We start from the raw sequence: 16,146 nt of genomic DNA, 5'->3' as shown, positions 1-16,146 counted from the left end.
CAGAGTCCCCATTCTCCTGCTGGTGGGAGCAGTATTTTTGCCCTACTTGTTTGACTAGGAATGAATGGGACTGGTTTGGCTTTCTTCCAGACCAGTTGTACTTAGCTTCATTACAAACTTCACCATGCACTGTCCTTTTCCCTGCCTTATCTCCCCTCTCCTTCAAGGGCAATGCTCAAATGCCAGAGGGGTGCTTTTGCTGGGAGCTGTTCTGAGCTAAGAGGACAGGCCAAAATGACCTTTCCTCCTGCTTGGTGTTTCAAACAGCTTCCGCCCGCGGGGAGAGGATGTATGGAGAATGTGTGAGAGAAAACACTGAAAAGGGAGAAAAAGCACAAAAAGGGAGGGGGAAAAAAGTACAGCAAGGAAGCTAGAGACAAACTTCCAGTTGTGGATTGGTTCTCACCCAGGCTCTAATTAGGAAGCCTCTTATGGGACTGTGAAGCTGTCAGGCTGCCAAATGTCAGCATGTTTGTCAGAGATCAGGCAATTCTCCTGTCTGCAGCAGCTACAGTTTGGTGCCATGATCCTCCTGGGTTCTTCCAGCATGTGTGACTCACACTCAGCACTGGCACCGGGGTAGCAGTGAAGGGCTTGTCATTTTCCCTAAGAATCCAGAAATAAACCTTCTTCTGGGATTTGATCCCTTCATTCTGGTTGTGCACAGAGAGGGTTAACCAGAGGGTGAAGAGCTGCTTCAGCAGTGTGTGACTCGGATTCCCAGGGAAATCCCCAGCTTATCTGATGGAGCCTGTTAGTCTGCTAATTGAATAAGCTCCTATTAAAACTGCAATGTTTTTTAATGACTGCTAACAAAGGGCCAGATTCTGATCTGATCTTTTCTCTTGGGCTCATTTTTGCTGATGGTCCAGCCCTGCACCTGATTGCAGGGTGGGAGGCCAGCAGCTGCTTCCCCAGAGCCTAGTCTTGCTCCAGAGTGGGTACCTGAAACCAAAGCCTCAGCTCTAGGGCCTTCCTGGTGCAGTTGAGTTACCAACTGGGCTTCAAAACTTCACTTTTAATGAGCCAAGGCTTCATGAAGTGTAATAGGCAGGAAGCTTTTAATGGAGATCTTTAGGAAGAGGGAGAAGGCTGCAATGCAGCCAGCAGAGGAAAGCATTTGCTGGGAGACTACAAGGACTCCATGTAACATAATTGCTGGAAATATCTAATACATGATCCAAGCCCTGCTCTGAGTAATTAACTTTCCCAGTGTTGAAATCAGGTTGATTTGTTGATTCTGCATATAAGATGTTGTCTATGTCTGCACAGAAAAAATGCTGTGTGTGCCTCTGCATATGCACATTCAAACCTTAATTTTAATTAAAATTATGTGCATTATATATGTATCTCTTTTTCTCTATGGGAATTGACTTTGTGAAGGTATTTGCCTAATAGGAAAAGAAAAAACTGTGGTTAGTATTTAAAGTGAACTTAGCTGGGTTCCAGGGTACTTCAGAGGGAGAGCCTAACAGCTCTGATTTCAGCCAGGCCCTGCCCTCCCCAGGATGGGGGTTGAGCTCTTGCATGACCCTGTGAACACATTTGCCTTCCTCATCTCACCTGAAACTCCCAGTGCGCACCCCAAGCCTGTGTGACATCAGAGCCATGAAATGTTTTCTAATATAATCATAAGGAGACTTTGTTTTTCTTTAAAACCAGGAATGAGATCTGGCCGCCTTTACCCCCATGTGCATCCACACCTACTCAGTTCCTTTGTGTGTCCCTTTTGGTTTCCTCTTGGGAATGTTTCTATTAACATGCTTCTTGTAGAAGGTCCCACGTACCCACACCAACACTGAGCTGCTGCTTGAAAAGTTTCATAAGCAATCCATAAGTGGTGGGGTTTTTCCTTACGATAACAATAGCGAAGTGTCAAAGATTTGAACCTCCTGTTATCAGCAGCAGAGCCTAAACGCCATTTCTCAGCCCGTTTCGTATCCCCACTCCCCAGCTATCAGATGCTGTGACACGGCTCCATCACACCACGACTTGCGGTCCCAACAAACAGAAAATGATTTCCAACCGGCAAACACGCTGTTTACTTTCCAGAAGAATTGCACTTTCCCATCTGACAGCTGATCAAGGGATCTCCCGCTGCTGTCAGCATGGAGAAGTGTTTAAACACAGGGATGGAAGTTAAAACATTTTCTCATTATCACAGAATAAAAAAAAAAATAATAAAAAACAAAAATAAAAAACCCTCCCCAAAATAAAGGCATTGAGGCTCGGGGCCCCCTGCTGTGCCGGTAATGAAGCGCTGCCACGTGACCCACTGGCGGGGGCTTTTATCTCTGCCCCAATATCATTACTGAAGTGACACCTGTCACATGACCCACATCAGGGCTTTCATCTGGCCTCCCCAAATGCAGGTCTAGCTTGTGAGGGGGATTTTCCTGCAGCTTTCCCCCCCACCCCTTTAAAGAGCATTGACCACTTGCGCTGTTACAGGCATGGTTTGCAAGTATTAAAGCTCTTGTGTTTTTTCTTGAGGATGTCATTTGGCCGACAAAGTTGGCCTGGGCTGAAGAAAAACAGAATCTTGTCCTGGGAAAGAGGTTATTTCATTTACTTCAAGATGTTTTTACAGCAAATATTTAAGTCTGCTGTTAAACTCTCTTTACATAAAAAGGGATGCTAAAGGATTTCTCAAAAATCTCAGATTTGTTTGTAATTTTTTATTAGGTGGTGAGAAGAAACAGTTTGATGACCCTGGAGCACAATGATCTCCATTTACATGCACTTCATAGACTCTCACCTATTTTACCAGCGCATACTACCTCTGCCAAGAGAAAGTTTTATGGAAAAGAGGAAAGGTCAGTCCTGCACCTCTTTGCCAATGTCTGGGATTTTTTGTGAGGTCTTCAACAGCAAACACCTCGATTTGCAATGGGCCCACATACACAACAGCAGTACTGAGCACTTACTTGCTGGAACCCGTTCAGTTATTACCTCAAAACAGAACATCAAACATCCAGATGTGACAGGGGATGACCACCCACATGAACTAGATGTGAGCAGGCTGGAGATAAAGGAGCCTGATCATCATGGCTTTTTCCTGCTCCTCCTTTCCCACTCTACGCTCAGCCATGCAGGAAGTCTGATACTTCTCTGACCCCTTCATAATCTGATTCAGCTCAGTAAAGCAATGAAAAACTAACTCAGCAAAAGAATTAACAGCTTTCTACCTGTTTAGTGAGTTAGATCAGTTCATCAAGGGCTTAGAAAAGTGCCAGAGAGCAAGAGGGAAAGACTGTGAAGCTTGAAGCACAGAGGGAAATGAGGGAAGCAGGACCACCTTTTTGGGTGGCACAGACTTGGTACATGAATTCAGGTGTTTCTTTTTACCTGGTCTTCTTCACTCCTTACAACACTATGTTCATTTGTTGCCCTTGAGATTGTGCAGGCCAGGGGATGGAAAATGTACTAAGTACTCTTGATGTGAATAGTGCTCCTGTTACTCTGGGGGAGTAGTGGTTCTAGGGCAATTTCTCTCTCTGATCTGGCATATTTAAGGCATTGGGCCTCGAGTGTTGGTTTAATGAACAGAAGAGTGTTGGGTTGCAGGGCATCCTTTTGCCAGGGTCTTTCTGGCTTTCTGCCCCTCCATGTAACAGAGCTAGAATATATCATTTGACTCTTTGGCAGTTTAGTGTAAGAATTTTGGAATATGGGGTAGCAGCTATGTAAAAGAGCAAAGCCATTCTCTCTTCTGCTCCAGGACAGAAGACATTTATAACTGGTGGTCTGGATTGACACCATGGGGAAAGTGATTCAGATCTCGTCATTAGATCCCTTACTGTCTATGCATAACTAATCCTTTAATGTAACATACCTCAAGCATTTAGTGGCTCCCAATTAGGAGCAGACATCCAGCCCTTGGCAGGCATTAAAGATCCTGCTTCTTCACTGCTCTTAGCCCAGCCATCTCCAAGAGTGCTAAAGGAATGCAGAATACCTTGTCTCAACTTGGGCATCACTTACAGCCTTTCTGAACATGCATATGACAATGCACCATAACTCAGAAGTGGAGAGCTATCTTCTACCTATGTAGCCAGGCAGCCACTTTAGGAAAGCTGCTTTATTGTACCAGTTCTTAGAATCTTTTGCAATGCAACAGCCAGTGCCAGTATGCTTAAGAATTCCTGGTTTTCTTTTAAAAAGGTTCCAAATGCCCTTCTCTCCACAAATAAACCTGCACATGGGATGCTGACAAAGAGACACATGCCTAAGTAGAGCTCTATAGGATATTCCGGCCTGATCTTGCTTAAACTGCTGTGAGGTCACTGTAATATTACTCCAGATTCATTGCAGAGCAAATTAGAGGCAGAAGGTCCTAATACTGAGACAGATTTCTGTTCGGTACTGCAAAGGGAGGTCAGGCATTCACACTCACTTTGACAGTGGCTGATGTTTGGGAGATCTGGGTCCACACAATCCAGATGTGGAAAGACTTGGGGACATACCTCTCCTTCTTATCAAGGCAGAGAACTTCAAGGACTGTCACATAACACAAGGAATACCTCCTGTTCTCTTCACTGAGCAGTGCCTGCAGATAATCCATGTGCTCTTTTATGTGTCTAATCTATATGTTCCTGAAATTATGTCTATTGCAAGGGCAAAGGAGAACACAAAAGTGTGCCCAGATCTGTAGTGTTTGGTTAGCCAGAAATGGACTTGGGTGGGTCTGGAGGTATAGCTCCCTTACACTGAAATGACACCTTCCAGCTCTTTCTATGGCTGCCACCTATTTATCTGATGTTTCCCCATAGCTCCATGACTGATTTGTTCCAGTGCCTCAATGATCTGCATAATTCTTGCTCAGAGAAGTTCTCCCAGTCATGCCAGTGACACTACTCAGATGAATAAGAAGTATTCAAGAAAGTTTGCATGCCTGCACCTTAATGATTTATCTTTGCCTTCCTCTTCTTCACAGATCTGCTGTGAGGTTACACCAAGGCTTCTGTCTTGATGTCCCAGAGCCCAGAAAAAAGTACCCCAGATATCTGAAACCAAGCCGACTAGCCCTTGAACACAGTAAATTGCCTGCTTTCCTAATTCCTCCAGGAAGAATGCTGTAAGAAATTTCACAGTAACTGTAGTTGGGGAAGAGCCCTCTGATTTCCCCATGTATCCTGATCAGCACTCACCTCAGATTAGCTTTCCTTCTCATAATCCTTCAGCAGACCTGACATCAAGGAGAGGAAATCACGCCAGTAACTCATTAATGAGCCAGGACTTCCTGCAACAGTTGGACAAAAAATGGCCTGTGTTTGGCTGCATCTTAGTTCTTTGCCATCTCCCCTCTGTTCATCAACACCTGCACACATTTGGGACCCAGTATAAGAAGACCCCTGAATTCAGCTCTAAGCAACCAGTCTGCAATGCACACGCCTAATGCTCTGCTGGTGTGGAACCAGTATGCTGGTAATCCTGTTAGTAATGGCAGAAGCTCCCTCTAGGAAATTATAACAAATAGTCCTCAACAATTCCTTTGTTGACAACTTTATCCAAGAAACCGTCTTCCCTGGAGACTTCACTCAACTTTTGACTAATCCCCTCCTTCCCTCAGGAGCTCTTTTGTTGAAGGAGATTGTAGGCAAACCCCAGGAATGACAGGTCTCTGTAAGCCTTGGATCAGCCTCTACATTCTTTCAATTGTCAGTCCCCATCTGTCCTGTTTGTACATCAATCTTCTGGACCAGGGATCTCTCTATTAAGTGTCACATCATTGAGTTTATTCTGCAAGTCTAGTGTCCAGACTGTGCTGTTACATCTTCGTTGCCAAGTCAATCTTTGTGACATTGCTTTCTGAAAAACAAAAGGCAGGACATCTGCACAATTTAATTCTCTTCTACTGAAAGGTGATTTTAAAAAACACTCCCTTCTCCCTGAGCAAACTCTGTCCTTTTTTTTTGTCCTTGTTTACTCTCAAAGGTTTTGTTTCATTTTGTCAATATTAAGAATTATTTCAAAGATCCTTGCTGTAAGGAGGCTAGAATCTGCCCCCATTGCAGGGAATTTTGTGAAGATAAAAATCCATGGCCTAAGTGCTGAATCAAAATGAAAAATAAATTCTAATTAAAAATATTCTGCAGGGCTAGTGCCTTCAGTTACTTTGCTTGTTAACAGTTTAAACAAGTTCGAATCTTTCTGTAGATTCATCTACACTTGGCCAGTGCAGTAGCACATACATATAAGAGGCACTGTGATTTTTATCTGCATTTTGATAGGCAGCATGAGAATGGAAGCAGATTCCAACAATCCATACATTCTTCCTCAACAGGTAGAGGGAAAGAGGTAGAATAGCATAGAAAATGGACTGTATGTCACCCTGAGATAGACACCTGGCCCTCTCTTTCCTTCCTGAAACCAGAAGGAGAACAAGGAGAAGACTGACTGTGTTTTGTCCCTTGCTGTGTTGCTCAGGGCCTATGGATTCCTGATGGAGCCTGGTATGTTTAGTTTTTTTGGCTTTGTCTATTTTTGTAACTTAACTCAGGTTGGCCAATGAAGGAAGGCTGGCCAGTTTCATTATGTTCCCAGGACATTCCATTCCCTCATGTGTCAGCATGAGGCTGTTGTGCTTTAGATGCCTATCTACCTCTGATTAGATTTGAAAAAGCAGACAGAACCCCCTGCTTTCCATTGGTAGCCTATTAAAATGACAAAAAAAATTACTGTTTCATTTATAACCTTGCTTACATGTCTAAATCCAGATGGCTTTTATAAGAAGCGAATTAATAACATGAACACCATCACTTGTAGAATGTTTTGCTGTAATGAAGTGCAGAAGAAGACTTGAATTGACATTTAAGCTTGTTTAGTACATTTTTTTTTAAGCAGCATAAAAAAGGGACACAATCACTTTCAGGCCAAGTTAATATTAAAAAAAAAATGTTTAATAAGAGTATCTCCTACTTTTTTTATGCTTTCACTATTTTAAATTAAGTATTTGTGAAATACTCTCAAAATCAGTTAAAACTGGTCAAATCCAGATTCACTGAACTGAAGAATGAGTGCCCTCCTCAAGTGAGTTGTCCCAGAATCCTTAGTGGAACTGACAACCAGCTTTTTGGCAGGATTATTTCCTCTGTGATCACAGAGAGGGAACAGCTGCCCTGTCTGCACTTGAGCAGGTGAGCAGGGGATGTATTCAGGCTGCCTCTGAAACCCAGTCTGATCACAGGGCTGGCAGTGTCAGGTCCTTCTTGAAAAGACTGGAGGCTGTCCTGCCTGCCTGCTGTTGTCTATGTGATGAGGGCAGATGGGGTAGAAAGGCTGTGAGATCAGGCACTGAGTGCTGGGACCTGATCCTGTAGCAGGTACATCTACACGCATCTGAAAGTGCAGAGAGGTAGCTGAGGTTTGCCCTGTTAGCACAGCTTAGGTTGCCTCTTAGCTTGGCAGAAAATTGGACAGTCAAGCTAATTTGACCTCAAGATCAGTTTCCAGGTCTGCCCTGCAAACACAGACCCAGGCAGTGACACTGACTGGACACATGCTGTTAACAAATGCACAAAGTAAACAAAGAGATAGGATATAACAGAAGGATATTTCTTTCAATAATGTCAATAATTATTTCAGCAATTTCTTTCAATAAGAATGACTTTAAGTGATCTTTTGGTCCTTCTGTAGCAGGAGATGAAAAATGTTGATGCTGAACCATTTTTCTGAGGTATGTTGTATTAAAATGATGATTAATTAAAACCAATGATGTTAATGAGCTAAAGAGATTTTGCCTAGCTCTGCTCAGGTTCCACTGTGTGTGAAATCAAAACAAGTAAGCTATAAAATGTGAACTCACTAGACAAGGACAAAGGCAAACAAAACAATCTGGTCAGTTTAAGCAATGCAGAAATGAAGCAATGTTTTGACTGGGGAGGCATCAGAGGAGACATCCATCTGAGTCTTGGAAATATGATGAAACAAACCCAAACCTCCCATGGTACCACCAAGCACTGTGGGCCATTGGCTTGCTGATCTTTGAATGTAAGATTTCCCACTTTGTCCTCAGCCTGGGATGTGGTCATCCAGCCCTGGGCATCAGTTCTGTTTTCCCACCTTCAGTATACAAAGGAATTCATGCGCTAAGGATAATGGCAGCAGCTTTGGCAATGGCAACTATGTGCTTACCAAAGAGTTATTTAATCATCTCTGCTTTCTACCAAAACTTGCTTGAATTTGAGATGGCCTTTTTGGTAAGAAACAAAAAGGTCACAGATTTCAGGTTGCAGTCTCACTCCTGGAACTGTGAGCACTGATTGTCCGGCAGAAAAAGCAGATTAAAGAGAAAGCTGCAAAATGATCCTTTTCCTTCACTGTGCTACTTTCCTAATGCTCTCCTGTGACATTAGCCACAATATAAACTCATTCAGGATCCTATTTCTCACAGCTCCATTCCTTCTGCTTGTTTTGGGAAATGATTTCTTTAATCTAGGCATCCTTCTCTAGAAATCTCATCCATGTGAGGTTTTTTTTTCCTTTTTCTTGGAGCAACCAGCAAAATACTATTTGGTAGAACAGTGGTAGGAATGCAACCCGCTAATCAAAAGGATTCAAATGGATCTACACACTGCCAAGCTCTCTCCTTCCCACCCAGTGGAGGGGGAAAAAAAAGAGAAAGAAAAAAGAGATAGAGCTTCTCTCCTTCAGCAATCTCACAAATGCAAAACCTTCCACTCCAGTGACTCCTCATTAACTTACCAAATCTGACAGTCTAATTATCGTAGCTGCTTCACTCTTAGAATAAATAAATACTAAAGTGGGTGTTTAAAGAAATTGAGCAGTGAAATTCAGTCATCTAGACAGTCAATAGAGAGTTTATTTTAAATTTTTATATTCTTATGTATTTATATCATTTTAGGAAAGATAATGAGATAGTTGTCTTTCAGGCTAATTGAGTTCCTAGGCTCATGGTTGCTTGCTGTCACAATCTCAAACTTAGCTTTAACTTTTGTGCCTTAGAAATCTGATCACTACATCCCCATTTGCTTTTTTCTGCTGATAACTGGGTGAAGGCAGAAGTGCACCTGAGGATGGGAAACAGCTACATGAAAGTTCCAGTCTGGATGTCTTTCACAGCACACAAGACAACTAAATCTTCTCAGATTAGCATTTAAGAGCGTCAAAGGGAAAATGGAAGTTATAGAAACCTCAGATATAACTTGCAATTAGACAAAATACAGAAAAACATCTGCTAACCTCTGATGCAATAGCGTCTGCCTCCATGAGGGTATTAACAGCACTCCTTCCCAAGAGCAGTTCATCTCCCTGAACAATAAGACCTTTATAGAGATTCTCTGGCCTGAGATCAATGAGAGTCAGAGTATTTGATCCATGTCTGTAGGACTTTGTTTCCACAAGTCATGTGGGCCGAACTTTGCGCCAGTTGTGCTTTTGCAAGAGCATGAGCTGGGTAGTGAGCAAAGGAAACCTTCCTTCTTTTCCCATCTTCCCTTCCACCCTGTGCTTCTATGCAGGGCCCAGCATGGTTTGCTCCAGGCCAGTGCCCAGGGATGAGCTTGAACAGGGCAACATCTCCAGAGGCCTGTGCCCCTGGCACACATCTGCTGTGAAGTTGTGATGCATCTTTCCCAGGGTGGTGGCTTAATGACAGAATACAAAACCTCAGTGCCCTGTCAATACTTTTAAGCAGACCTTCTACCACTGTGGAGATCAGGCCAGGTGAAGTGAAGGGAATTTTTCCTGAGTTAAGTGAAGATTTGCTTTATCACTTGACAGAAAAGACTGCTTCTGGGTCCGGAGTGACAGCTGATTTGCTGCTCAACACCAACTGTGGTTTATTCCCTTATTAAGACACAGATTCATGCATCTTGTGGGAACTTCTCTTTCTAGGTGTCCGTATCTGATTTACAGTGAAGGATATCCATTTGCTGTATACAGAGGTGGCAAAGCATAGAGGAAAAAATATTTAAGTGACTATATAAACTTTTTAGCTAGGTAGGAAAACCTAGGCAAACCAGCCAACCCAAACAAGGTGTCCATGAAAGTCAGCTTTTCTTTAGATGTGCCCTGTGGTAACACCTACCAGCGCTGGCTAATTCCAGCAGTAGTAGGATTTTTAGAAAGCAATGGCTTACAGCCTTAACCTCCTCATTGCCTATGATTGCTTTGTATTAGTTTAGATGCAACAGGCATGAAAATGACAATGCTCTGTGAGCACCAAACCTCCCTCCTCCTGCTTCCGAAAAGCTGAATAGCGGGCTGTTTCAGGAGGAAGGCTACAGTGCTATCACCACCTGGTACTCTGGTTTTGAACTGCTGGGATCAGGTAACAATCAGAGACCATACCCAGAAAAGCAGCAAGTCCCTCCTAGTCAAAGCCAGGATCACACCCGTGCTGCACACTATCCTCCTCACAGAGCACAAGTTGCCTTGACATGATGACTAGCTGCTAAGCCAATAGTATGCCTAGAGTCAAATGTCTCCTGAACTGTGAGAAAGGTCAGTCCTGAGCCTGGACATCGGTCCAGTGGGGATACGATCTGAGAAGCCAGCTCAGGCCTCCCTGGCCAACGTGCCTGATTTGTTCGGTCAGAGCTCTTGCAGTGTTTTCTTGGAAGCTCACTGGTGCTAACCCTAAATCCCACTGCTCACCCTCCCTACTTGCAAGTCTACTCTGAAGCATTTGTGGGCAAAAGAGAAGGAAAATAAACCAAATCTATAAGTAACAATAATAAGCTGCAATTGTCACTGTGTCTGACTTGTCTGACAGCAGTGAGATACCTTCTCAGAATGCCCTTTGCACTTCAGGACTGACACTGAGTTGAGAGCATGGCTCATGCTTTCTTGATTCAAGGATCTCACCTTTCTTCCAGGAGTGATTAATTGGACAGAAAATATTCTGCTTTAGCAGGTGGCAAAGGGCTAGACTGAAGTTTTATCAGAGCTGTTGTAGTGCAGGGCTGCACTACACAAAGATAATTGTCTCAGGATTGGCTGACAGCAAATGCTCCAGTTTTACAAAAGGTCATCACTGCCACCCCTCAGGCTGGTAGTCACAGTGTAAAGAAGATAGAGATTCCCCTGCTCCTGTCCTCTGTTGCTATATCCAGAGGTACTGGTGGCATGTGCACAATTAAGGCCACCAAAATGGTGACTAGAGTCTTAACCTGGGCCTTACTAGCCTTTTCTGGCCCTAGAGGCACAGGAGAGAGCAGCTGTAAGAGAGGCCCCTCTGCAGACCAGCCCCACTTAGGGCACAGAGAGCCTTCCTCTCTTACAGCATGGGTGGTAAGCAACATATAAGCATATGAGCTTAAGCAAAAGCATCAGCAACCTGTTCCCCTCAGCAGGAGCTGACTACCGGGAAGCAAAGAGCCTCGTGCTCCCTCTCGTCCTTCCCAGGGGCAGCACCCAGCTTCTACCGTTAGCATTCCCCTCTGTATTCAGAAACATGACATTTGGAGGGGTACTTATTTGAACACTGTTTTCTCCAATTACTTTTTTTCCTAGGAATAGACCTTTGAAAAACATCCCCTAGCATCCAGCTTGTCTTAGCAACTTATAAAAAGAACAGTAATGGACAAAATTGTTTCATAAAAATAGAAAATAATTTCTTACTGGAGCCTTTTATTTTTCCCAATATTGTTTCCTTCTTACTCTCTCACACACCTTTGGATCAACCCCCTCTTCCTTTTACCTTTCATCTCCAGCTCATTCTTAGCCCTTCTGCATTAACTTTCTCCTTCAGAGGATGGGGACTAATAGCCAGCATCCTCCAGAACAAAGTGGGGACAGAATATATATGAAATCTGCACTGTGTTATCATAGAAATGAGAATTTTAAAGTGATACAGTGTAATTCCAAAATAGCCTGATGCCAAAGTGGCAGAAGAGAACCCATGTCTTACACGATTATGGCAATAGGGATGGCTACATGGGGAATTATTCAGAATTGCCTAATTTTTACAGGCTTAATGAGTCACTCATGAATATGGTCTTGCATGATCATACCGTACTTTTTTTCAACCCTGTGCACTTTGATTCTGCTCCCAGCACATTGGTTGCTATGATAACACCATGCAGTTTCCTGTCCACAAGGTACTTCTTGCCGCAATGTGAGGGATAATAAATATGGGATGGTGCATAAACCCAGGTGAAATAAATCTGTCCCCTCTCTGCTAGCATGTTGGAGAGATTGACATATTATGCCAATCTGTTTTCTCATTCCTTCTATTTCTCCTCACTCTCTCCCTTTCTCTCACACTGTCTGTCTCTGTACCTGTTTTTTTCCACACACTCTCTCTCTCTGTTGGCACTGACGCTTTCATCTTCTCCCTTGGGGATTGGAGATGTCACTGCGGGAAGTGCTTGTCCGCCTCTCCGGCAGCAGCAGAGCCCTGTGGCTTTGACAAACCTCATTTAATTGGGAGGAAGCCAGGAGGGTTTGAAAGAACTGAAACATCCACGAAACTCCTTTTATCAGGCATAATTTAAACTCTGCATGGAAAAAACCCTATATGTATAAAGAAAAGTCAACTTCCCTCCTGCTGTGCGTGCTCCCCTCCTCCCCCCGCGGCACAGGCAGGCTCCTGCGAGATTCCATCTTTTCATTTTTCTAAAAGTGTCAAAGTAGATTTGTGCTCTGTGGCTGGGTGAACAGAAAAGGAATGCAGATGTCTCTCACTCATGCACATACACACACAGAGCACCTTCTGAAGGGCAGCGGTTTGGGAGAGATGCTAGCTTGCTGCTCCTTCACTTGGGATGTGTCACAGGAGCCAGAAATTAGGTTTTCAAATAGCTTGACAACACACCCCAAGAAGGCTTCTTAATTGCTCCTGTCTTAAAAAAAACACACCAAACTAACTAGTGTAGTGGGTTCCCAGGAGGCAACAGGGAATGCTATGCTCTCTGGACTGTTGCCCAATAAGAGGGAGTTTTGCCTAGTGAGGACCAGAACCTGTAGCTTGAGAGACCCTGTATTTATTATCAGCTCAGGGCAGAAGAGGCAGACCTGTGTGTATGCAGCTGTGTGCTTACAAGACAGCAAGGGAAGAAGAAAATAAAGCAGGTAAAACTGACGGAGGACTGATGCAACAGGGTATGAGGAACAGCTGTTGTCTCTGAACATCAAAAGGGAGCAGGAGGAGCAGTCCAAGGGAATTGGGGCTAGCACATCATGCTGAGCAGCTGGGAATTCAGGACATCAGGAGGGACCAGCATGTGTGTTACACTGAATACACAGTGTGAACGAGCCCAAGGGAAAGCTCTGAGCCCCTAGGGTTACAGAATGGGGGAGAAATGAGCTGTGAAATCACATACACCTCCACTTTCTAAATGTACCATGGAGGCAGCCCATCCATGTCCCTTTCTAGTATTAACACAGTGGTTAAGTGGAAGAAAACAGAAAAAGAAGCTGATAAATTTGCAACGGAATGTAAACTTTGCAGCATACAGGAGTGGGGAGGGAGGGCAGGCAGATGCCCAGGTGAATGGCACAGACTTTCAAAATAACCAGAAACTCACAATAAATAGCATGTGAAGTAGCTCTTAGTGAGATGGAACTGAGTTAACTTACCAGCAGGAACCTCATATTGCTGAGGAGGCAGAGAGCTGAAGAAACCATGAACAAGTGCATCTTGTGCAGAGATCCGGCCTTGGGGGAAGGCTTTAAGCATCCTGGAGGCCAAATCCTCCACTGCTGGCACTTTGCTCAGCCTAGGAAAACAGGACAAAAAAATTAGGATAGGAGGTGAGCATAAGCCAGAAAGCTGTAACCAGAATTTGACCCAGCCCTTCTCAGATCCTGAGACAGATAGGGGAGTGACATAGGGGAGCAGGCTAAACTGACCCCAGCTATATAGTTTTCCAGGACATTTGCTTTTCTGTGTGAGTTTGGTTATATTGGAGTACATGGATATAGGATTTCAGCACATACTCATGCTTTCAGAGGAGTTTTGAAAATAAATGGTTATTTTGTGAAAAGAAAGTTGTAAGAAAAAGGGAAAATGCTGCTGAGCAAATTATATTTTATGTGTCATAACCAGAATATCCGAGGTTGGTGTTACCAGTTTAGAGCAACAGTGCAAGTGCACAAAACAACCTGACTGGCCCAGTGAGCAGACCAGAGGTCAAAACTAAGAAAAAAATAAAGAAAATGCCATTTCCCCTCTTTCTTCCCTAGTACCAGCCATGCAGCTGGCTTTAGAATACGTTGGGATTCATGGAGATGAATCTGTTTCTCAGGATGAGTGCCTAAAATAGATGTAATACACACACGCTCCATGCCCAGCAATACCAGTGCCAAGTGGCTGCTTTCTAGAGGAGCACACAGCTGGGGACAAGGAAGTGGAAGAGAGAAAACAAACCAACAAGGAAACAAATAAAAATAGTAATTTAGTTTTACAGCTCCTACTTTGTTTGTTTGTTTTTTTCTGATCATGTTTCAGCATCAGGAGGCCCATCAGAGCGTGGCCTGTTGTGCTTCCTCCCTTGGCCCCCACTGGTGCTTCCCCTCCAAGCGACATCAGGCACCGGGATCCCCCTGCCCCTGCACTCCCCCTCGCTATACAGGACATTTGACATGCTGACATTTCTGTTTTGAGGAGATAAAATGTAAAACAAAAGGAAGGGGAAAAGCATAGAGAAATCCTGAGAAACAGATTTATAAAAGCTACCTGGCCTCACTGTTGTATGTAACTGCTGAATTCTCGCCTCCAGCAAAACAGTTCAAGCCCCTGCTGCCTTGCGGAGCAGGGACTGGACAGGGAGCCAAAGCATCCAGCCAGAGGCTGCTTGCTAGAGCTGCACGTCACTGGATGTACATCACTGTAGGCTGTTACTGGAGACCCTCTGCCCCTTCTGTCCTGTTGCTTGAGGCTCCCACATTGGGCAGCAACATGGTTCAGTGCTTCCCATCATGGCTCAAGGCTTCTTGGTGGTGGCTGAGCTCTGCGCAGAGCTCCCTTTTGATTTCTTAATTGGCCATGGAGAGTCATGGCTGATTGGTCTGTATGAAGCAGTTCTTTCCTTCCCAAGAGCTGAGCATGCCAAGGCAGCCGTTCGATCACAGTGGTGTAAGGAACCTGTAATGCAGAGTTGGAGCTGGCCCACATGCAGCCCAGGGCTCTGCTGCAGAGGAGAGCCTGTGGGTATGGGGCTGTTAATGGGGCCTGTCAGGGGATTATGGCCAAAACCCAGAAGTGTAACACAGCAGACTTGCAAGGAATATAGTATTTCTTTGTTCAGGCTGAGAGAGGATTCATTCTGTTCCAGGACCTGTGTTATCAAGGTGTGTTTCTGAAGATGTGTGTGACAATGGCAGGCATTTCAGCAGCCTGTGCGTTGCTGAAAACGGCAGCATGTTTCTTCAGCCATTCAGAACAGTGCCTGGGAAACCCAGCTCTGCAGGCCAGCACACTTCCCTCTGAGTAGGGCTGGATCCTACTCAATGAGCTGAACAGATAATAAACAGCAGTGACAAAAAATGTGGTTACATCCTCAAAGAATTTTTGATCCTTGACCTGTGCATGAACACAATCCTGAGAACACAGCTCTATCTAGTCTTTTTCTATGCATCTATAAAGGCTGTTGTATGCCTCTAAATTAGCATTGGGAGGGGATTTGATTTTATTGACTCTCTGAGCTAGGATAGTTCGCTTTGCCTGATCAGATATTTGTTTCACTGGTACATAAATACATTATGTATATGTGTGTGTGTGCATTTTGTATTCGTGCACGTATGTGCACATATATAAGCTTGAAAAATATTCCCTCTTTTAGCACACTAGGGAATGATTGGGTGGTGTTGGTGTGCCTGGTCAAGCCAAGGTATGTAACCATGGCCGCAGCCTCATAGCTTTTGTACTCTGAGGAGTGATTTTTTCCCCTCCTAACTAATCATAAGATTATTTCATTGTCTTGTGAAAATGCCATCCTAGCACATCTTCCTTACCACTGTTGAGCAACGTCCCTACAATCTGTTTCCAGAAATTAAAACTGGGACAGAGCAAAGTCTGTCTTCAGTCTGGTCAAGAAGGCCTGTGAAAGTATGACCCTCTGGACTGAACTGTGCCCTGAAAAAAGTTGCTCATAATGTCATTAAATCACTGTTTATCTGAGAATAATCACTACTCCTCAGAGCATAATAAACCCACTATGTGCCCACCTGCACCACAAT

General features: G+C 44.1%; 2 protein-coding genes across 2 annotated transcripts in view; one reads left to right on the top strand and one right to left on the bottom strand.

The window, feature by feature from the left end:
- Nucleotides 1–16,146, top strand: part of ALS2 (alsin Rho guanine nucleotide exchange factor ALS2) — a 236,389-nt gene that overhangs the window by 145,645 nt on the left and 74,598 nt on the right. The window contains exons 3-4 of the mRNA XM_062619774.1: nt 2,686–2,816; nt 4,937–5,037. The gene's annotated coding sequence lies outside the window, so the exon portion shown is untranslated. The remainder of the gene's footprint in view (nt 1–2,685; nt 2,817–4,936; nt 5,038–16,146) is intronic.
- The window catches only part of CDK15 (cyclin dependent kinase 15), a 36,873-nt gene continuing 28,891 nt past the window's right edge, over nt 8,165–16,146 (bottom strand). Inside the window, 3 exon segments of the mRNA XM_062619779.1 lie at nt 8,165–8,186; nt 8,188–8,275; nt 13,552–13,685. Of these exon segments, the coding sequence (XP_062475763.1) occupies nt 8,165–8,186; nt 8,188–8,275; nt 13,552–13,685 (244 nt within the window).

Source organism: Pezoporus occidentalis, unplaced genomic scaffold (assembly GCF_034315485.1).
Source record: "Pezoporus occidentalis ecotype Australia unplaced genomic scaffold, CSIRO_AGI_Poc_V1 ctg213, whole genome shotgun sequence".
Classification (NCBI taxonomy): Eukaryota; Metazoa; Chordata; class Aves; order Psittaciformes; family Psittacidae; genus Pezoporus; species Pezoporus occidentalis.
Note: the sequence above shows the minus strand (reverse complement) of the source record. Positions and strands in the feature narration are given on the sequence as shown.